General features: G+C 38.6%; 1 protein-coding gene across 1 annotated transcript in view; it reads right to left on the bottom strand.

Moving 5' to 3' along the window:
- Positions 1–24,371, bottom strand: part of csmd1b (CUB and Sushi multiple domains 1b) — a 202,792-nt gene that overhangs the window by 144,831 nt on the left and 33,590 nt on the right. The window contains exons 7-11 of the mRNA XM_080301157.1: positions 24,159–24,280; positions 9,483–9,586; positions 9,231–9,343; positions 5,222–5,404; positions 4,784–4,969 (exon numbers count right to left, since the gene is read on the bottom strand). Coding sequence (XP_080157283.1) covers positions 4,784–4,969; positions 5,222–5,404; positions 9,231–9,343; positions 9,483–9,586; positions 24,159–24,280 — 708 coding nt within the window. The remainder of the gene's footprint in view (positions 1–4,783; positions 4,970–5,221; positions 5,405–9,230; positions 9,344–9,482; positions 9,587–24,158; positions 24,281–24,371) is intronic.

Here is a 24,371-nt window from a genome sequence, read left to right on the forward strand (position 1 = left end):
TTCCGGGTATTGTGGAAAAAAATACCCCCCCCCCCCGACTTTTGCACACGTCAAAACTACTTAAGTAAATTACAGATACCTAAAACATTGTGCTTAGGTATTCCAATACATTGGAAACTTTGCGGAGACTGGAGGGATTTAAACACAAATGTTGAAATTTTACAATGATCCCTTATCACGTGGTGAATTTCAATAAATATTAAACATATATCGCATAAATCTGCAATGTGACTTATTTTAGGCCAGCAGCGTGATCATGTGCTTTTGCTTGTAGCACAATAATAATTTCATAAGCACATCTCTATAGTGTAATGTACACGTCAACTCCATTTGTAACCATTTAAAACTATGATCCATTTTTTATTATTATTACACAACCGAACACATTGCATTAGCACATCTGCAGAACTCAGATGAAAGAGTCAAATTGCGTGATCCCCACAGTAGTCCTGGTCAGTTGTGGAGCACAAGGTTTGGCTTAAATACTGAGGATGATGCCAGATTGCATCAGGTGGCAGATTCCTGAAAGTCTGGCAGGGCATATCAGAAAATCACCTTGTAATTTATTTCTCAACTGAAAGTGATGAAATGACATATATATATATATATATTTTTTTTACAAATATCCACAATTATTTATTTTATATACGTGGCAAAGAGAGCACTGAAAATGGAAATACTATTTAAATCTCACCAATTATGAATTTCATTTTCTTAGATTATATTAGATTCTGATGATATTATTTGGATAAAACTGCTTCGGCGAGCATATGCTGTCTTTTGAAGCATCGTGGCCTTGCACGATGGCAACACCAGGTTGCCAAACACTCTGCCTTCTCACCGTACATCTTTCCATCAGCTTTCACAATCATCTATGAAAAACCCCACCCTTGGTGAATTTGTAGAGTTAAACAATGATTTTGCAGATACTGAGAATGTGTTTTGTTTTTTCAGCTATTTCTGTGTCTAGACGCTTACATAATACCAAACAGGAAGCGATGGTCTGCATGCCTCAATCAGGATCTTGACACTCGTATGGTGTAGCACAGCACACCTCCATGTTTCACCACTTCAAATTGCAAGAATTTCCTGTTTAGTGTAACTACAGCATCAGCAGCAGCCAACACTCTCTCAGTGTCACTGTCCTGTATCTGCAGCAGTCTTCATGAGGGATTTTTATTGATCTGTTGGACAAGCCTGGGTGGAATATAGGAACATTTTTAAGGTGATTTATAAAGGAACACTACATATAGCATATGCACGCTGGTATGGATGCTGAACATCATTATCATTATTTTGACTTTTCAGCAACCTTCTTTTTTTGCCTTTTGCTTGTACATAAACTTTTAATACAGATGTTACTCAATTTTTAACTTCATTTAAATATGGAGGTAATGTTTGTCTAAAGTTGCTGTTTTGGTCACTTTCTTTTTCTGCAGCAATTTCTTCTGCGGAGGTGAGAAGTGCTGCTGTAATTGCTTTTCTGGTCAATAAGTGTATTAATCTTCTGACATTCCAGTGAACCAGCTGATGCTTTGATTACAGGTTTTGAGGTGAAAAAGCTATTACAATGCATATGTGTAGGTTTTTTTTTTTAGTTGGCTATTTTAAAAGTGCAGATATAAACAGATACACTGGAATGAGATGAAATGTATTGACGATCGCTAAAAGCCTGAAAACTGACAGTTTCTTACTATTGACTTTATGAAATTCATATGAATTTTTAAAGGTAACAGAGATGGCAATGGAAATCAATGTCAGCTGACATCACTTCAAGGGACAGAAAGGGAGTTTCAAGACCACTTCACTGATAAAGATGCTGTTCTTCACAACACTCCCATAGAAACTTTTCTTTTTATTTCCTTCTTGACTTGAATTTTAGGATTCAATGCACTTAGACACAATTAAGCTACACAGTAACTGAGTTGTAAAGTGCCAGCCTCTTTAGTCTCTAGCAACTCAAAAGCCCTTTCACTTATTCATTATTACATTGATAGGCAAGAGACCAGGAAGGAAATAGAATCAACGTAACAATAGCTAAAAGAGTGCCAAGATCCTACGTTATCTTATCTAAGTGGAGAGATTTAGAGAAAAGCCTTTGTAATAGTCTGTCACTATCTTCTCTTATATTAGATGACAATAATGGCTTTCTGATTAAGTTAACCATTTACATGCCATTCAAAATGTAGCCCAAAGTGTCACCTTTTTTTTTTTTGCATGGATTTCATGCTGCTGTTGCCCCACTCAGAGGATTTATGGGTTATTACGGAGGTTCCTTTGTTCACTTTTGTTTGCCATTTGTGATTTCATGTTCTTTTATTCAGAAATACAAAAGAAGGCAAGTTCATAAGTGTCAAGTTGATATAAAACCTTCAGTGAATAGAAATTTGATTTCTTTTCTATAAAGGCATAAAAGCAGAGTTTGAGTGATTGCCTCTGCTGCATAATTCAATGATATTTTAGACATTTGATTATGTGACATGAGGACATATAATTAGACACTGCCAATCAATCATCGGCAATGAATTGGCATCAATAAATCTTTGTAAATATTTGTTTGTGTTCATCAGCCCAAGAACCGATAACCGATTAATAAGCATAATCTGTGAAAAGTGGATGTTCAATTAGTAGCTAACCTTATGAAAAACAATTATTGGGTGCAGTAATGGTGAATACTCCAGGGAAAATCAGGTAGCATGCAAACCACCACGTTTCTCTACCTCAGTTTGTTGGTATGGAAAAACTACAGGCATACAGAATGAGCTTTAAGCCATCCATTTATTTCTCACTTCAGCGCTGAAGTACAGTCAATTTGGAAAATGTGGTTAATTGGGATATACTATGAGGATTTTTGGATACTCAGCAGAATTTTTTTTTATTGGAAATTTTGGACTTTCAGTAAGTTTTTTGGTGATGTAAGATTTGTGCCTGAAAATAAATGTGCTTGCATTGCACAGCCCTGCATTAGAGCCTGCGCTATAGCTTACATCAGCAATATTCACTCATGTTATGTCACCCTTGATTTCTGGAATTTTCCTTCAGCTTACTGTCTATATAAAGAAGAAGAATGTAAGGACATATTTTGAAGCCACCGCTGGCATTAAAAGTTTTAGCACTGGAATTGCCCTTTTAAAGCAGAAGGCTGTCACACAAAACACAATAATGACAGTTCTCTGTGTGCCATCCTCAACTTTCACAGGCTGGCAGCAGTAGATAGAAAAAAGGCTCATAAGGAGAGAGCAACAGGCACCACTGCAGAAAACCAGCGCACATGTCCAAAAGATATGTTTTATTCTGCATTACAGGACAGACAACACTGAACTGTGACCTAATTCTGACTTTTGTAAATAAATTGTTATGAAATTTGAATTTAAAGTTCCTATACCTTGAATAAATATGTCATAATAAATGTTTAGAGATTTACATGGTTGAATTTAGATGAAAGATTACTTTTTAAACAAATTTATGCAAATCCAAAAAAGAAGATGAAAATCTATATTTTTTAAGCAATTTCATGAAGGATTCCAAAAAGAGTACAGGAATCGTGCATCAGCATCAGAATAATGCTTTATCTGTATCATTATGGGAATTTATTTTAATGTTTTTTATATATATATATATATTCCACGTTCCTTTTTCTCCCTTTTTTTGAGAACCAATATGAACATTTCTAGCATTTTAATGGCTGATCCATCTTTACAGGCAGTTTACAAACAAACTACATCTTCATAGTAGTTTGTTATAAATTGAAGTATATTAGTAATATTAATTTGATATTTATTGGTACCAAACTGAAGGGAAGTGACTGACTTTAGATGGATTTTCATATAATAAAAACTCAAGTACAGCAGATCATTGAGAGGTTTTTTTTTTGCTCTCTGTTCCTGAAGGCACAGATACACTGTGGTTTCCTTGTGACAGAGATTTATCACCAGTCAGAGCAAACTGGAAGACTTCAAAGCAATAACTGAACTGATTTCAGTTAGCCCATTGTAACAGCGATAATTGCCCTGTAATTTAAAAAAGGTTCTACAGAGACAAAAAAAAAGAATAGTGCTAGTCAATTATACACAAGTTCATCTTTAATGATCACCCAGTCAAACATGGGCTTGACTTGATTCAGTTTAAATCAATAACCTTTATTACAATGGGGAACAGCAATCTAATTGCTCTGTGTTTTATGTGAAGTGGAAAGCTATGCAAGTGTTGAAATGATAAATATTACATTACAACTACACATCCAGTGTGCCCATCATTCATCAACCCATCAATGAGATCCACTCAGCAATTCTCTTTACCAGCTGATACAGGATTTAATAGCTGCGAATTTCAGAAACACTCCCAACCTCCCCGCTCCACCCCACCACCACATATGTTTTTTTCACCTATTTCAATTGGTCACACAGACCAATATTTATGCCATAAGATAAATACATATGCACAATGATTAACAAATGTATTAGATCACCTGTCATGAAAAAAAAAAACGATTGTAGAACTGCACTAAAAACATTAAAAATAACGGTTATGGTTAAAAACAATAATTATTTTTAGCATTAAAATGTCATTTCAATTAAAGAGCTTGCACATACTGGTGGATTAAGCATTACAGAAACATTAAAAAACAATTTAGGTGATTACAAATACTGTTAATTTAGAGCAGCTGTAGCATAAACTTTACTCTGGGTGGCAGCCTAATAAATTTGTTAAGTACTGTATACTGAGGTTTACCTCTTAAAACCCCACCACAAAAGAACAGAGCAAAATAGAAACATGCAGTTACCTTCATCTTTGACCACCAACCAGTCGAACTGTGGCTCCAGGTCAAAGTCAGAGAAGAGGAGATGAATGCGGCTTCCCGGTTCAGAAATGATCAACCACACACAATTCAGGTTGTTTCCATATTCCTCTGGGTAGTTTGGGGACAATACAGTCCCTGATGGGGCCGTGAAGTTGAAAAAACATGAGACTAGAAAGAAAGAAAGAAAGAAAGAAAGAAAGAAAGAAAGAAAGAAAGAAAGAAAGAAAGAAAGAAAGAAAGAAAGAAAGAAAGAAAACAGCATGTTACTTTTTCAGGTAGCTGGCTGAGAGTGAAAACAGAAAGGCAGACGCTGACAGACAAAGTACAAAAGCAAGCAAGAAAAAACAACGATAATAAAAAATTAAATATGAAAACAAACAGAAAGAACAACTAGCACAGACACAGAAATGGTAGACTTACAGACACAACTGGGTTTATTGCCAGACCACTGATTATTGTGCTGGCATGTGATGGTTCTTTCTCCCACAAGTTCAAAGGCTGCCTGACAAAAGAAGGTCAACACGTCACCATGTTGAAAGCGGTCACCGCTACGGCGACCGAATGCAGGCACCCCAGGATCGCCGCAGCCGCCTCGTTCGATCTCTGTAATACACAAATGCAGAAAGTCACATTTTATTTCGATAATCAACGTCATGTACATGTTAGTTTTTAGATAAGGCGTTGTTTGGCCTGTATTTGCGAGGACGAGTTAAATGGCAATGGCATGCATACACTGATTTTGAGATAGCATGTGTATTAAATCAATGCAAACTCGGCAACAGATTACAAGATGGCCTTGAAATAATTTAAATAAATGTTCCACGTTACAAGGTTGCTGTAAAAGCTACCTTTTTAGGAAAATTGAGCATGTACAATATTTTCTTTTCACCCCCAGCTGTTTGCAGCATATGGCTGCTCCTCCCTGAGCCTTGTTCTGTTGGAGGCCTACTGTCATCTGATTGTTGAGGATTTCTCTGTATTATTGTAAGGTCTTTAACCTACAACATAAAGTGCCCTGAGGTAACTTGTTGTGATTTGGTACAACGTAAATAAAGTTGAATTAAACTGAATTGCATCCAAAAGTATGGAGAGTGAATCAGCTTAAATCAAATAATCTTAAGGTCCTTCTAGACTTGCCAGATATAATTGTAGCAAATGGATCAAATTCTTTGGATAAAAATAATACAGAAACAGAAACATTTATTTGCCATTTCACAAGGGCTTATTTAAAATCAACTTCCTTGAAAAATGGGGGCAAGAAACAGACAAATGCATTTGAACTGATAATGACACATGCAAAAGGGTAAACAACAAAGCTATGCCAAAAATCAGGACAAAATATGTATACAAAATATACCCCCCAGAAAAACAGACAAAAAGGAGAATTATGATTTGGCTTAAGAATATCCGGAATGTTTCGTTTATTGTGTTTGTTTTTGAACGAGTCAGGAAAATTCAAATGGGCTCTTTTCAAGCTGTCTGAATGCAAAGGCTTCAGTCAGAAGGGGGTGATGTTATTGCTTTATGGAGCAGAAAGCGAAGCGAACATGTCTAGCATCAGTTATATTACACTGTTGCGTTAAGAAGTGAAATGCAACCTGAAATTCAACGGGCAAAACTTCATTTTGTTTCCTACCTCGAAGCTAATTACCATCAAGGTAATTGTGGTGTAATTCAGCTCTAATTGTGAACAGCCAAACAATAAGTGGAGACGCACAGGTAGATGAAAACACACACACTGATTCATGCACACTCTTGTTAAGTAATCAGCAGGAGGTGGAAATTGAACAGAGCAATGCTAATGTTTGTGACGTGGTATAAAATATGACTTCCCCTACTTCCCTTGTGCACATTTTAAGACACATACAGTATGTTGTGCCTGCCCTGTGTTCTCTTATTTACACCCTTTCCTCTGTCTCTGGCAGTACTCCTTTTAAATAGTTCCTGTTCTTCTCTTCCATTATGCATCTTCTTATTGCTCCAGGTCTCTAAGTCTGATACACTGTGTTTTATTGGCATTGGTGTCACATTAGCAGTACTGTCGACCTGGCCTGCAATCCTGTTCTATTCATTTGTGACTCATTTTCATCCCTTCTTCTCTTAATGGGAGTGTGTTTTTTATCCATCCCATTCCCCTCGCTCCCCTACTTTAAAATTTGACATTCTACCAGACGTCTGTCATCTTGTAACACATGCTCCACCATGCTGCTGGATTCGCTTTGGGCAAACACATCTCAAGGTGAGATGTGTGTATGTGTTCAACACTTTTGCTATCTTCTGGGATGTAACTGCACCCACAAGAACAGAATACTCAAAGAAGCAGGAGGCATGTTGGTGGCCCATAGCTAGCTGTCACGCAGTTGATGAGTGTCAGGATGGATATCAGCAATCTTGAGCCCCCGGTAAGTCTGCCATTATCATTGTAAATGCTTCTCTCTTCTGAGCTGTTTCTTTCTAATGTTACTTTTTAGACTTTTACTGAAGTGAAGATTATATATTTACATCTGAACAAAAATATTTTACGCTTCTTTTTTCCTATGCTCAGAGCCACACACTGCACACAGTGCCTCTTACAAGCAATCTAAGTACATAATTAAAAAGCAAATAAAAAATCTGAATGAATAAAATAAAGATCAGAATCGTGTTTAGTGTATTTTAATGCCAACAATTTGTTTCAAATAAACTTGCTTGATGTATTATTTGTTGTATCATTAACAGTCAAATATCAAAAAGTGAAGTATAAAAGTTTTTTTTTGTTTTATTTCAGTACTTCAAATTGAAATGCAGATCTACTACCTAAAAAATAAAAAATTATATGCTGATACTTCTTACATTGTTCAATCTTAAAGGCATTCAGTCCAGATTTTTCATTCATTACATTCATTCAAGATTGCACAATTTATATTGTTGCACTTCTGATGACAGTTACATTTGTCTGAAAGCCTCAATTATCATAATGTGCTGCGTGTTTATGACACTAACTCTGTCTTTCTTTAGTAATCGCGAACACACACGCACACACAGCAGGCAAGATTTCACAAGTGCAACATGATGCCAAAAACAAGACACACATTGAGTTTCCCTTCAGGGTTGAAAATGTAAGCATGCTCAAGGTGTAACACTGATCAAAGGTTGTTACGTGGTGACATTATCCTTTTTGACAGTATCACAGTATTAAAGCAAGGACACACTCACAACATACACCACAGGCACTTGTTCGGCTGGCCAGAGGGGGGGAAAAAGCAGAAACTACTGCATCAAGTCTGCAAAGTTTTTTTTTTTTTTAGTTTTGGGTTTTTTTTTCTTTCCTTTCAGTTTTGTCATATGTCATAGCCTTGTAATTTATATAAAGTGGATCAAATAGGAGTTTTGAGTCATGAGCCCCGGCATTAGGACAAATACAAAACATATAAAATCAGTGGTCAGTGGTAGGCCAGTCTCATATTAAGCCAAAGAGTAACATAATGCTCAGTGTCTCTCATCACAGTTACACATGCACACACGCACAGATTTTCTATAGTTCAGTAGACCGTTCGTATTCCTTTGAAAAGTAATTGACCCTGGAAAACTTCACTGAATCAAACACAGCAAAGCAAAACAAGAGCATAACCTTTGTCCCTGTTTCTCTTTCTGGCTCTCACAAATTCCTCTGGTCTGTCCGGGACTTGATTTTGTCTCAGATGAATTGTCATTTTTAGTCTTTTTATCCGGCCCTGACAAGCATTTTGGTGCAGTATTTAATCAATTATATCAATATAATAAAAGATGCGTCATGACTATTTGTTCAAAAATAACAATGAATATGTGCTGTTGACAAACAAAATAATTTACAGGACCTGAAGACTTGACACCTACACTGAGAGGATCTAGGATTGATATATTATGAGAGGCAATTTGTTGATGCTGCTTGAGACCACTGCTTGCCTCAAAGTGAACAGTCATTGCAAATCAATACAAAGTTATTCTGACTAATCACCTTTATTTTATGATGCAGGATATACATACCTGTCCTAAATCTTATGACTGTGGGATTTTGTTCTGAGATGGGTCATTGAAGTCTAAGTGCCAAATACATTAATTTCTCTTTCTCAGTAAATCATGTTCATATTCTTCCAAATGATCTCTCCTTATTGAAAGAATGAAATATCATTTGAAGGAATGATGTTCCCTTCCTTCAACAGAAGGATGCTAACGTATAGTGAAGCTGTTTTAGTCGCACATACTGGTCCAACACCTTGCTAAGACATTTTATGTTGTTTTTGGTTTTTACTGTTGCATCATTATCTCCATAATTACCAGCTTAAAGTAAATATGAAAAATACAAACGCAAAATGAAGTAATTAGCTCACATTACTCATTTCTTACATTCTACATGCACGTGTGTGTGTGCGTGTGTGTGCGAGTGTGTGCGTATTTCAGTGAGGCATACCTTCATATACTGCCTTGAAGCCTGCTGAGCCGATTGTATCGTCTGACTGCAGGTGTAGCCACATCTGATTGGACAAGCTGACAATGAGGTCAGGGACGCTGGAGCCAGTGAGTCTACGTTTACATACACAAAAATAAAGTATTGAATAATCAGTATTAGTCATTGCTTGTATTTCATGAATCTAATGTCATACTTAAAATAATACTTTATTAATACGTTCGTTCTTTTATACCCAGGTAAAGTGGTTCTTACACATAAAGCACTCTCCGAGTATCTCCTATCTTCCCCCCATCTCCCACAGTCAGTGTGTCATATCCTCTCTCGAGATCAAACTCTTCAAATGACAGCTTTATTACCTGGAAAAATAAAACAAGACAAGAAAACAAATTTAGAAACTGTTACAAACTCCACCACATAGAAACAGAAAGACAGAGAGTCGCTGAGGGATTTATTTGATCTCTTGGTTTTTCGCCCTTACAGTTTCAGCCAATAGAAACTTATAATTACATGTACCACTGTGGGAATCTGAAAGTCATGTAGAGAAATGTGAATTCCACAAACAACTTTCCCTGAACATATTCATATACATATTCAGTAATGTGCATATATTCTTATATTTGTAAATATATTTATTCTTATAATTGTCCCATTCCTATTCTTATACTTTGCTTTGTTTGTATTTGTATTTGTATTTTGCACACCTGTTTTGCTTGTGAAGTTTGCACACAAGAATTTCACTCGCATGTGCTGTGACAATAAAAGTGATTTGATTTGGTGTCATGAGTTCATGACAAAAAAATATGTTAGAGGAGAACTAGGAAGCATGCTTCTTTTTTTTTTAAGTGATCTTTTTTGGTCATTTTTGCCTTTATTGGATAGTGGTATGGTGGAGAGAGACAGGGATGACATGCAGCAAAGGGCCATGGGTCGGACTCAAACCCAGCATCTGAGCTATGTGGACTGAGCTAACTGGCACCCCAGTGTGGCTTCTGTTAACCAGTCAAAACCAGTCTAAGATCCTAAAGTTTTAAGTTACCTTGAAACACAAGACATAGTTTGAGAAATGGTCCCGTGGACTCGCCCTTACAATGGGGTTCTTCTTACAAAACTGGTTGTTAAATATGTACAGTATTACCAGTCAGGCTTTAGATTAATAATAAATATATATGTTCAGCAATTTAAAATAAATCTTATCTCTCATAGGAAATCATGTTACCCTGATTATTCAGGGCAAGAAGTAGGAAGAAAGTTTTCTGCTGTATAAATTAAATTAAAGTACAAATATCACCAGTATAAGTCACAAACTTTTGGTTTCCTTGGACGTCACAATTGTCTACAGTTTAATCAAAGCTGCTGTGTTAAAGACCTAACAACGAATTTGATGGCGACTTTGTGCTATTCCAGAAATAATCCATCTTTAAGAGAAGAGAAGAACAAAGGTCTGAAATTTAAGCACCTCTTGCTTTTTATTTAACAGCATCCTCCTTACAATCACAGATTGCATGAAGTCACCTGCAGGCACTGCACACACAAACACACACACGACATCCAACAAACACGCTTCTGCTGTTGAACTCTCAGAAATCGACTGCTAAATGCCTTACTTGCAGGCATTTTTGTGGCTGCAGTGGCCTGCATGCAGCATTGGATCATCAATCTGCTGTATGCTCTAATACTGGTATTCTATTATTTGCTGCTTGTCCATTATTCATTAGGTGTAGATCATATCCCTGACAGGGTGGATGATGACATATTTCTGCTCTCTTCAAGAAACCTCTAAGAAAGAAGAGCTCAATCAGTGAGCCTCTGGCGCATTAGAAGACTAAGATGAACGCTGAACATGTGATTGTGGTTGAGGATTCATCACAAGGCAAATCACACTGCAGTGAAGAAAAACCTTTGTGCAGGTGATAAGAGTGTAAAAACCATTTTTACATGCCAGAATCAGCCATGCACTGCTGAGCCTTTGGCTATGTTTTTCTTCTTCTTTTTTCTCAAAATAAAAATGTTCAGATAATGTTTAAGGATAGGGAATCATCTGTGGGATTAGCTGCCATCTGACAGGAATGGCAGTGAATCAATGGGTGTACTGTACAATTCTGTATTCATACATGTCTCAATGCATCTTTGCATACATATACACCACTTAAAAGCAGTGCACACAGATATGCAAACAGGATAATAGTTAAAAGAAAAAAAAACATGTTCCTTTTTGACAGCAGCAACTTACATTTAAGAAGCAGACTATTAAATATGAGACCAATACTTGCAGAAAGCATTTTCCTTTCTGAATATCCACAGAATGATACAGCCCCTGGCAAAGTTTAGTCTCTCCAAATGGTTACAAATAATGGGGAAAAGATGCAAAACAACGTTGCGAGGTATTAACTCCTGGCTAACAACAAATGACAGGGTGCATTAATAAACCATTATACTTAAGTTGTTTATGGATTTTTCTACTCTATTTGAAGGTTCAAAGGAACACATGAATTTCTGTTTAGCTTTTAAAGATACAAGATCATTATTTTTTTAAATAATTAAAAAAAGACAACTATGAACCACTTTTAAGGACACAATGTTAAGATCTGGCACATTTTTTTCGTTGCCTCTGATACATGAAAATTACAAATTTGTTACGTAGGGTGATTTATTTTCAAAAAGACAAACTATTCCACTTAACCATTGTCCACTGTGCGATGATTAACACTGCTCTGCCACATGTAAGAAAAGCAAACAAATGAAAAGCTGCAGAACAAAAACTGCTACAAACAACTGCAGCTTTTCAATTAGCATCTTTGTTGTTTTGTTAAACCCGACTTGTTGAGAGCTACACTCAAATCAGAATCAGAATACTTAATTTATCCCCTGGTTTGTTTTGTTGCAGGCAATCAAAATATAAATATGAGAGACATAAAAACGTGAAACAGGACTGAAACAGAGTCTCCGTTACTGAAGTAGCATTTTTATGTTTCTCCAGTACCGTGAAAAAGATGTTCTGCTCACAGTAGATGAATAGAAGTAATGGTAAATTAATTTGGTATTCATATCTATACACAAATAATAAAATCTTGAACAGTCAAAGCTTTTATTGTGAGCTGTATACGTGTTTGTTTCTAACAAGGGTAAAGCTGTTCTTAAGACTGTACAGCAGCAGCAGCTAGAGGTGATAACAAAAAGGGAATGAAGCAGAACAGAATCCGAAACAGGCTTGGTATGTTTTCCTGCACATCTAAGACTGTGTGTCTTAGATGTCCGTGTGTGTGTGTGTGTGTGTGTGTGTGTGTGTGTGTGTGTGTGTGTGTGTGTGTGTGTGTGTGTGTGTGTGTGTGTGTGTGTGTCTAGAAGGTGGTTTTCTCAGGTATATCTGCCTTAACAACTGAGGCAGAATAGTGTTAAGGTACAGCTGTTTCACTCAATGCTATGTGAGCATTTCTGTTGCCTTATACGTTTCTGTACTTTATTTATGTTTGCGTATGTGTGTGTGTGTCTAGACAGTCAAGGGAGACTACAGACTTAAAGGAACTGAAGCATTATCACAAGGTCATTAGCAAGAAGCTCAGCACTGTTCAATAGATCCAAATGGGCCCATTTAGAAAGACATTAAGAGCAGCCTGCAACCCCAAACTACATTAGATTAGCTTCTTTATTCGCTAAAGCAAAGAAAGCAACAAAGACAGAAAGAAAAGAAACACTGCAGAAGGAAACAACGGTAAGTGCTCTCTGGGCCTTTCAAAATGTTCACCTAAAGCAAACAAGCATGTGTTGTACACATGAAATGGGTTTTCAGCACTTTTCTATATTCGCTTTTGGTTTCACTACATTATTTCTGTTTTTTCCCCCCTAATATTTCAAGAGAGATATTCTTTGCTGAAATTTGCTCTGTTCCAAAAAGTTATTCTTTAAGGGTGGATGCCTTTCAAAGGGGTAAGTGAAGCATTATCATGTTGAGGTCATTAGCAAGCAGCAGAGCAGCTAAGAGCAGCTCAATAGGCCATTTAAACATTGTTAAGAGCACTGAGCAATTCAACCCTACAGTGAAATACCTTCAGTCAATCACCCAGTAAAGTTATAGTGCTGTGAACTTCAAAGTGTGTGACCACAGTCTGAGAGAGGCTGATAACAATCTTTTCGCTCTCTCATTCCCAAATCTGATGCTTTTCTGAATGCTAAAGTAGGTAATCTAAGAGGTACTTTTAGAGCATTTTTAGTCAACAAAACCTCTAAAACATTACCAGCTCAGACCGTAGCATTTCAGTTCATCTATAGCAGAGCAATAACAGGGTACATGCCTCCCCTGAATGTCCTGGAGCAATGGAAGAATGTGGGATTTTAAAACGGAGAATCCCCTATGTCTTTTCACATGCCCTCACTGTTGGGACGTTATGTTCGGGTAGTACTAGAGAATGCACAGACTTAATTGGATGGACTACTTCCTGAATGCCCTTGTTGAGTTGAGGCTGCAGTTGTGCTGAGTCACAGTGCACCAGCAGAGGGGAGAAATTATCTCATAAGAATAAATAATTTAGTAAATGTATAATTTATGTGTCTTTCTACCTAAATACACGTGTTCTGACCAAAGTCAAATCACTGACTTGTAAAAGAAAAATACACAAAGCACACAACCACAAATCACTATATTTTGTTCATTACTTCACTGCAACCTCGGCTACAAATGTTCTGGGAGAGGCTTATCCTCCTCCTTAAGGGTATTAGAGCAGGTTTGATGCTTCTCTGTATCGTTATTCCCACTTAGGGTTCTCCAGAAAGAAAGCAGTCGGCCTGCCACGCTCACTTTGTTGTTGTTCTGTTCTATGTTTTCCCTTAAAAAAAAAAGATTTGGAGCCCTGTTAAAATGTCAGCACTGCACACATCTAATGAATTACATTCAGTCTGTCATTTCAGCTGCCAAATAAGCTAAGGTGACCCCTATAGAGGGTAACACATGTGGGTATAGGTTTTGTTTCAGTCCTGATGGCGGTAAAAGCTAGCTCCTTATTGCAGTTATGCCCAGAAACCAAAACAATGTTTTTCTTTCCTGACATCTGAATTCTTTCTAAAAGAAGAATCAATATTTTTTTGGTTGTTTTTAATATTTACTCATTATTTGATCAGCCTTTCAAATGACCCATGATAACAGGAGCATTCAAGATCCCTTGTTACCAAATGATTTTCTAACATGAGCTTCTTTTGACAGCTCCCTTGTTGCAAGAAGTCACCACAGCATGCAGCTCCATACATTTGATTTGGCAGATTTTTTTTTACCCCAGATGCCCTTCCTGACGCAGCCCCCAGGGGATCTGTGTCTCCTCCCATAATAGCATATTTACCAGATTCATTCACTTGAGTCAGAAGCTCAAGGTGATGATATGTGTTACCTATAGTAACTACAGCATGTTTTTTTTTTTTGTTGTTTTTTTTTGCTGAAGGAACGCAATTAATTCACAAGACAGGCTTTTTCAAAGGTAGATGCTAGAATATGCCATGTCCAGGTTTCAGTATCCAGGACTGATAATAATTTTCACAATCTTGTGATATACAGGGCCTTGACAGTCGTGGGAACAAGGCTGACTAACTTTATTCTAAAGCAGCAGAGAGAGGCATATGTGAGCATGGTTATAAAGACGTGCCAAAATTTAATGCGTTTTTACTACCTCGAGTTCAGAAAAAAAAATCTGTCAAGAAAACTATGTACTGAGGTGACCTCTTGTCAGAGAGGGAACAGCTGCCCTAAAAGCAGAGTGTACGAGAATTCCCTAGCCGAGACTGTGCAGCTATGTTGACTCACTGGTGAGCTGCCAAATTGGAGTCTGGTACCTTTTTCCAGTATATTACTTTTAGCCTTTCAGCCAAATAAAGAAGTATAGAATAACCTGAACCCCATTTGGGGATGTAAGCTATAGGAAACTGATTTTGAAAGTAGTCACTTATAGAAAACAGATTACCTATATCGATAATGATCCCTATTTTTTTTTTTTTAATTCCAGATTTAAGTTTTAGGAGCCTTTCTTTGACAGTCTAATCAGAATTTTAGAAGTACTTGTGCTTCTCATTCCATCTCAAGAGCATTATAAATCATCTTTACAGTGTACTGCATCTTGCAGCTGCAATGAATTTTACGATGGATACACACTGTGCCGCTATAGGCAATGAGGGACAAATACAGAAGTGGATTGCATACCAAATGGCTCCTTATAGTTTCTCACCCTAACAATATGTTCTGATCAGCCAGGAAGAGCCTTTACCTCCAAATGTACAAAGAGACTAGAACTTCACGCAAACCAGCAGGCGAGGCTAAAACCTATTACTCACCTGAGGGTCAACACACTGTTATTTGTTAAATAATAAAAACAGTTCAGAAGATATTCCTGTTACACTAATTGTTATGTGGGTGGTTTGCCAGTCTCTCATTAAAATAGATCAAGGTGGGAATTTGCTGCTCTTTGTTTTAAGGCTTTGAGCTTTCATTCATGTTCTGTCTTCAGTTGTTTATTATTTTTCGGGGTCTTCAGAGCCACAAACTTTCCCTGTGTGCTTCAAACAAGAGGGCAGAGTTCAACCCTTGACAGATGGCCAGGCAATTAGAGGTCTAACATAGATATGCAATCACTCATTAACAGTCTACCTGACCTGCATGTCTTTGGTTAATGTGAGGAAACTGGATCACCAAGGGGAAACTTCCCAACACACAGGGACATAACAATAGATTGGACGCTGGGGGTGCAAACTGAACCCAGAGTAATCTTGTTCTGAGTCACACTCCCTCTTCACACCTAAGCACCTGTTTACGCACTGAGAATTAACATATTTGTGCTTTGGGGAAAAGTGGAAGGAAACAAAAGGGGTTTATAAATTAAAATCTAGATGTTATGTATGGTGTAGAACATTAACAACAGACACTAATGCTCATGATTTCTCACCGCCAGTGAAACTGATTAAGGCTCAGTGGAAGCAAAATTCGCGACATCAAAAACAAAAGAATGACTTAATTCGGTGGGATTTGTCCCCCAAAGTCATGAGCAGCAAGATCATCATACAGATTTTAGCAAAGCACCTCCTATGTGATACAGTGGTTTTATTACACAATTTTTATTTAAAGTGAACTATTTGCTCCTGGATTCATGTAAAAATGCTTCTTAGCTTTAGTTTTTATCTCACAGAATTGATATATGCTCTGTGGGTTTTCGGGTGAGACAAACAAAGTGTCCATCAATTTAAAAATAGACCGGAGAGCATGCTAGCCTCTGTGGCGCACCCTGAACGTGCCCAGATGTGGCACATGTTTATGAGTAGCCGACCTGCCCTGAGGTGACCTCTGCTTTAAGTGGTAAGAAAGCAAACAGCTGCTGTCTAGCAAAATATTTCCCCTGTCGAGGTGTTACAGCACCTTTGAGTGCTATTGACCTGTCGGCTGGACAGTTTAAGAAAATAAACTGCATACTGGATTTGAGCAACAGCTGTGTGAAAGTGTCGGGGAAATTGAATTCTAAAGTGTCGCATCTGCAGCAACACGACTAAAGGAGAAGTTGGTAACTCCCATGACTGGTTACTAGTGCAATTAAGGTGTCATTGCTGAGGCACATTGTTTTTCACAAAGAAATGTGTGTACCTGTGCGTCTGTGCTAATCCAGATTTAATATTATTGTGTTATTTATTTCAGCTAATACGAACAGAGCTGGGGTTTTTTTTTTTTTTGGCTTCTTTTGTAGATAGTGACTGAAGATTAGTTTTAATCCCTCTAATTGCTCTGATTAGCCAATTTACACTCTTGTTAAACATATAACATTGCTCATCTATATGCCACGGTTGACTGGAAAGCCTTAGGTTTGGATTTGGCAGCAAACAGGGGGGTTAGCGGATTAACATTAATGGTGATTGGTATAAATGTTAGCCATATTAGAGACTGGCTCCAGCCCCCTGTGATCATGAACTGGATGAGCAATTGTGAAAATGAATGTATAGATGGATTGATGTTCGTTATTGTTCTTGATTTGGTCAATTTAGTTTTCTGTACTAAGTGTCTGTGAAGGTTCTCAGTCATCCAGGTCATTGTAGTCAAAGGAGCTTCCAAAGAAAAGCGTCTGGACTTCTTTAAGTTGCTTGAAGACGTTACACCTCTCATCCAAGAAGCTTCCTAAAATCCACAAGGAAGATGTCCCACTCAAACCCATAGTCAGTAGCATAAACTCAGCCACTTATAACATTGCAAAACACCTTGCTACCATCCTTGCACCTCTCGTGGGGAACACCCCACACCACATCAAGAACTCCACCGACTTCACCGACAAGGTCCAGAAACTTACCCTGGACACAGATGAAACCATGGTGTCCTTTGATGTAGTCTCTCTCTTCACTTGCATACCTACCACTGAGGCCGTGGAGACTGTCAGAAAACGACTACAAGAAGACAGCTCCTTGGAGGACAGGACCAACTTCACACCTGATCAGATCTGCACACTGTTAGACCTCTGCCTTACCACAACATACTTCAAATACAACGAAGGCTTCTACAGACAAAAACATGGCTGTGCCATGGGCTCCCCAGTGTCACCTATTATAGCCAACCTTTACCTGGAGGAAGTGGAAAGGAAGGCTCTGGGCTCTTTCAAAGGAAGAGTACCCAGCCACTGGTACAGATATGTAGACGACACCTGGGTCAAAATCAAGACACAAGAAGTGGAATCCTTCACTGCGCACATTAACGCTGTGGATAAAAACATCAGGTTCACCAGGGAAGACACAAAGGACAACTGTTTGCCTTTCCTGGACTGCGCCGTGCACATTGAAGAGAACTGCAAACTCAACATCGAAGTTTATCGGAAGCCCACACACACGGACCAGTACCTCCTGTTCGACTCCCATCACCCTCTGGAACACAAACTTGGAGTAATTAGGACCCTACACCACCGGGAAGAACATGTTCCCTCTAAGCCTGAAGGGAAAAAGAAGGAACACACACATGTAAAGGAAGCATTCAAAACGTGCGGCTATCCTAAATGGGCGTTCTTAAAGTCAGCAAAGAGGCACAGAAAAGAAGATCAGACACCAGCGAGGGAGGATAAGAAGGACAGACGCAACAACATTGTCATCCCCTATGTAGCCGGTGTATCAGAGAAACTCAGGAGAGTTTTCTCCAAGCATGACATCCCAGTGTATTTCAGACCCAGCAACACGCTCAGACAGAAACTGGTTCACCCGAAAGACAAAACGCCAAAATACAAACTTAACAATGTGGTGTATGCTGTACAGTGCAGTGAGGAATGCCCAGACCTCTACATTGGAGAGACCAAACAGCCACTTCACAAGCGTATGGCACAACACAGAAGAGCCACCTCCACAGGACAAGACTCAGCAGTCCATCTGCATCTTAAGGATAAAGGACACTCTTTCGAGGATGCCAGTGTTCACATTTTGGACAGAGAGGACAGATGGTTCGAAAGAGGAGTGAAAGAAGCCATCTATGTCCACTGTGAGCGACCATCTTTGAACAGAGGCGGTGGTTTACGACACCAACTCTCTGCCATCTATAATCCAGTTTTGAGATCCCTCCCCAGATGCTTTAACGCCCACTCACATCCTGGGCCATCTGACCTCAGGAATTTGCATGATAAGGTGGGGCCAGGTTTCACAATGAGCTCACCCGAAACCCTGGCTGATTGGGACCCACGCCCAGTTTCACACCTTGGCTCAGGCGATTAGAGGATCATCAGGGGGTCCTTTTATCCCTCTTTGGGGGGAAACTCCCACTAGGTTTAAATCTGGGACTCTCCACCATTTGACCTTAGAACTGAAGAAGCTTCTCGGATGAGAGGTGAAACGTCTTCAGGCAACTTAAAGAAGTCCAGACGCTTTTCTTTGCAAGCTCCTTTGACTTTCTGTGCTAAGCTATTAGTATTATTCGTTTTCTTTTATAATCATAGTCTTAGTTTAGTTCTTTTTATATGGTGGTTTCACCATAGTTCTGGTTCTCCATTGCTTCTTTTTGTCATTTTTCTTTTTCATTTCGGGTAAATCAAGACCCTACTTTCAAAGTCCACCTGTGACTTCTTGTGCCTTCCAGCTCCATTTATTCTACAAAGAGTTTTGAGATGGAATAGAAAAATACCCAACAGCAGCATGCTGTGGGTTCAGAAATGTCCTTTTACTGTTTAGGATTTTTTGCATTTTCAACAAAGAAACTTTAGCATGGCAAATCCAACATAAATTTTAATTAATGCATTATCACTAACGGATGACTCCAGTGCAGAAAAACTAAAAAGGTTGACTTTGTGATACCAATGCATCATCACTGACAGCCTCCTTCACTAGAGAGGCATTAGGTTCAGGAATGAGAGCCAAAGACAGAGCTAATACTGTGAATTATGGACAGTCAGACTGCCAAATTACAGTCAAAAGCCAGAATAGCAAAAAGCACCGAATTGAGATAATGTGCTAATTAGACAGCTATTGGTGAATGTCTTTCCATTACCATGGACACTGATGGTTATTTACGCTGCACTTTACTGATACATTTTGTCCAGTCTATGTGATCATCCACTCTGAGCTATGGCCTGCATATTGTTTTATTAATGATTGAGAATTCACTCTTATTTCACTGTTGCAGCAACATAGTCCTACCACCACAGCAACATATAAAAATATAGTATTTTAGACTAAATATAGTCAGTTGCTACACATGCCAACCAGAAGTAGTGGTTTGTAGCAGAAGTTTAATGAATGGAAACAATAAGGAGGGCTCCTTTCAGAGCGGAAGATCATGTTGCACCCAGAGCAAAAAGACACAACCCTTATTAAGCTGGCAAAGTGGGACCACAAATAAAAAAGTAAACGATCGCTTCATCTCCTCCAGGAAACATGAAGCACATGTAGCAGGACATCCAAATGATCACTGATTACAAGACTACTACAAGTGCCTCAAACATTGATGCTTCCCTGGTTCCACTGTCTACATTTCTTCCTGATACTCCATCAGAAGATAGCAACCACAAGGCCACAGCTTCTTGGCTGACTATGGCTAACTTCATTATGATAATGCACTGAATTCTGGGTATTATGTATTTGTTATGAAACAGCATAAAAGCAGTCCTGCAAAACAACAAACTGATGCAGAGTAAGAGTGGACTTTAGCACATTCTGGCTGAGGCTTTTATTGGTCTTTATTGGCCTCAATTTCTGTGTCAAGTAAAAGTTAACAGAATCTGACAGGATGTTAGAAAATGTGTCCTGTCGATGCTAAAGTGATGATGAAGACGACTGCATGAGTATCTCAAAGTCCGTACACAATATATAAACACACACACACACACACACACACACACACACACACACACACACACACACACACACACACACACACACACACACACACACTAATAAAAAGACAGCAGTGATTGGAGCCTTAATGGGCATGTGTAATGATGCATTTCAGGGTGCAAGTGTGCGAGCAGACATAGCGCAGATTTGGACAAAAATTATTATCTGCTTGATACTGATGAATCAAATGACTGACACACACGATAAGATGTGTGCGCGCACACACACACACACACACACACACACACACACACACACACACACACACACACACACACACACACACAGTTCAGTCTTGTTTCTGCTGCCCACCCGGGTATTTCTTCAATGGAAAGCCGACAGTTTACCCTACAACATGTTCTTCACAGTCTCTGGCAGCTAGCAATTAAATTGTCAGACAGAAAACACACATTCAACATTCATAAAGTCAAACACACACAACCAGATGCGTGTGCACACTCTCACACAAATAAAAACACAGGCAAACACAAAAACACAAATAGCTTTTTCTGCCAACAAGATGTCAGATCATAACAATCTGTATTGATTGTACTTCTTTTATTCAAAACTTAACAGAATGACGTACACAAGCAGTACTTATTGGCTGTTTGAACTTCAGCATATAAACCTACTTAAAGAAATCACAAAAGCAACGCACACTTCAATAAAAACGTTTTTGTTATAACGTGTTATTGACGAAAGAAGTCTAGAATAATAGTAAGTCAGAGACAGAGTGAGGGAAAGAATAAAGATGAAGAAGAGCAGAGGAGATGAAAAGAAGAAAGGTCTACAGAAAGTTCACTGTTATTCCTCTTGGTTCATGCTCATTTGCTTTCTTTACATATATTATTCTCACCACAAAGAAAAACAACATACAAACACCTTTTTTTCCCAGGCAACCTACACTCAGGATGCTAACCAGTGGGTTTAATCATCTGTCTCATTCCCTATAAGCACAAATTAAGTGAAGCTTAAAGATCTTTGCTAAAGTGGGAATACACAGACATAGTACATAGACATAAAAAGTTAGCATGCTAAAAAAAAAGAAGTTAAGGGCCTTTTAGCAAGCTGTCCTGACAAAAGATAACCCCTGATTAAAAAACAAAGACCAAGCTTGATCCTGCTGTGATGGGACCAGAAGTTATTTCTGTTACACAGGACCCTAACCCGTTTTCAGGGAAATCCTTGCATATTTTCGCAAAGACAATACCATACTTTTTCAACCACAACATTTTGGAGTCCAGGTTTTGAACTGGCCCTCCTTCAGCTCACACCTTTTACTAACTAAAAAGACTGGGTGCATCACGAACCAGAAAGCGTGCAGAAGTAGATCCACGACTGTTGAGCAGTTAGAATCCGGCATAAGACAACAATGGGACAACATTCCTCTCCCAAAAGTGCGTAACGAGTCCTACACATTGGTAAACATTAACTAGTCCTAAATGTTTTGAAATGTGTTGCTGCCATCAAATCAAAATGACCTCTTATGATTTGTTTTTTCTTAAAAATGGTACATTTTCTCTTTTGATATGTTTTCTGTGTTCTTTTGTGAACAAAATATCGGTTTATGACATTTGCAAATCATTGCATTCTGTTTTTATTTACATTTTGCACAGCACCCCAACTTTTTTGGGATTGCATCCTATCTCAGTGTCTTGTAGAGTGTAACTGTCTTGTATTTTGTCTCGTGTCCTTGTCTCCCTGTTTATGTATGTAGATAGTGACATTCTGAAAATGCCAGCAGCTGTAGTAGCTGATAATCTGTCATTATAGCCCATTCTTGAAGTGCACTCAAACATCAAGCCTTTTAAACACACATGCATGTGAATACACACACACACACACACACACACACACACACACACACACACACACACACACACACACACACACACACACGTCCCAATGCAATGCACAGAATAGATAAAAAGCGTCCCATCCGTAATAAGCCCAGGCTATGTGTCTCTTCATAAAATACTTTACTGTATTCTATTTTTAACTTAAAGTAACATGCATAACACATGAGGAGGACTTTCCATCTGTCACCTGACAATGAGCAAAATCTCATTTGTACATTTGTTGTGATAAAACTATGCAGCCACGTCAGTTAAGATTAGTGTGATTTCTTGTAAAGTACTTAAAGTGCGAATGGCTGACGGCAGCTCTAAAGCTGACGAGAAGCCTTTAAAGACCACTCGTGATTGTGATGTTGGTGTTAATAAGATTTCATGAGTGAATTCGTAAGATGCGCATAGCTATGTGAAAGAGACAAGTCAGCACTAACGTACAGGAACATATGAGAATTAAGTTGCGGCGAGAAACAAGCTGTTAGACATGGATAGATTTGCCTTTTCTCTCTATCAAGGTCACAATGGCCAACAGCAGAGAACAAAAAGTCAGTTTCTCACTCCTTTTTCTCTTTCCACTTTCTTTATTTTCTTCTCTCTCTTCAATCATATCTCACTATTTCTCCATCCAGCTCCCTTGAAGGCTCACAGGTGAGTAGACTCCATTTCCATCCACCTTTAGAAAAAACTTCAATGTCACATGTCAAGTACCTGCTTGGACATTCAGTCCTTTTTCTTTTCCTGTTCTCTGTTCCCGGTGCTCGCTTTTTAGATATGAAGTAGCAAGCTGAATATTCAGCCCCATTTTCTCCCCTTCCTTTCTCTTCTCTTTAGTTTTCAATGAGCTCTGTGCCTTCTCACTCTCCTTGCGTCTCTGTACTTTCACCATCTTCAGACTTAACATTTTAAACAAATCAAAGCGAAAGGAGAAAAGCAGATGACAGACGGAGAAAGTGGATGGGAAGATAGCAGTGCAGAGTAGAGTAGGTGAGGGGAGAGATGAGGAGAAAAGAGTGGAGAACAAAGAACTCAGCGTTTGTTGGGACAAAATGAGAGGCAAGTGGAGAGTAAGGGGGGAGGGAAGGGAAAGAGTGGAGGGCAGAGAGTGCAGAGGAGACAAAGGGGAACGATCTGAAAACATGATATATGAGAATACACGAAGAGAAGAAAATCAAGAAAAGAAAAACGTAGATAGACTCGAGATGTTGTTCCACAGGTAAATAAATTATTCATGTCTCTGCAACGATGGCTCGAGAACCAAAGTTGCCTTGACAAAAGTGGAAGGGGGCGGGTGGGGTGGGATTAGGGTGATGACCGCAGCTGAAAAAAAATTCAAACCACAAACAAATGACAAAAATGAAGCCCGCAACAACAGTCCTTTAACTTCGTCAACACTCGACGTAAGAGAATATGTTTGTATACTGTGTCATAGTTTCTTCTGTGGCTTCCTGCAAGTCATGCTCACTACAGTAGTCTTTTCTTTCTCTCTCGGCTGCTCTTTTGAATTTCCACATTCACCACATTGGGTCATAAGCATACATTTTTTTTCCCCCAACAATATCCTGTCCCTCAAACCTCACTCATGGATTGTATTTCAGTTGAATGGAACTCAGTACTCTTCTTTTAAGATCACAACACAATGTGATGAAAGCATATTGCAGGTATAAAATGTGTATTTTCCACCTGTCAGATTACAGGGTTTTAGTTTTTTGATGTTGTTTTTTTTTAAAATAAAAAACTCTTAGTAAAATTAAACATTGAAAAAGCTCACCTTCTCAGCGTCCATTGCAGTGATGACCCACACACAGTGGGCATTGTTCTCATATTGAACTGGGTAGTTGGGAGACGTTATGACCCCTCTGGGTCCTCTTAGGTTACTGCCACAGGTACGAGCTACAGAGGAAGAGAGCAAAAGAGAGAAGGAGCAACAAAAAAGATTTATAGTCTGGTCAAAACTGTGCTTGCAGATTCACCTTTTACTTTA

This window comes from Astatotilapia calliptera, chromosome 1 (genome assembly GCF_964374335.1).
Source record: "Astatotilapia calliptera chromosome 1, fAstCal68.1, whole genome shotgun sequence".
NCBI lineage: Eukaryota > Metazoa > Chordata > Actinopteri > Cichliformes > Cichlidae > Astatotilapia > Astatotilapia calliptera.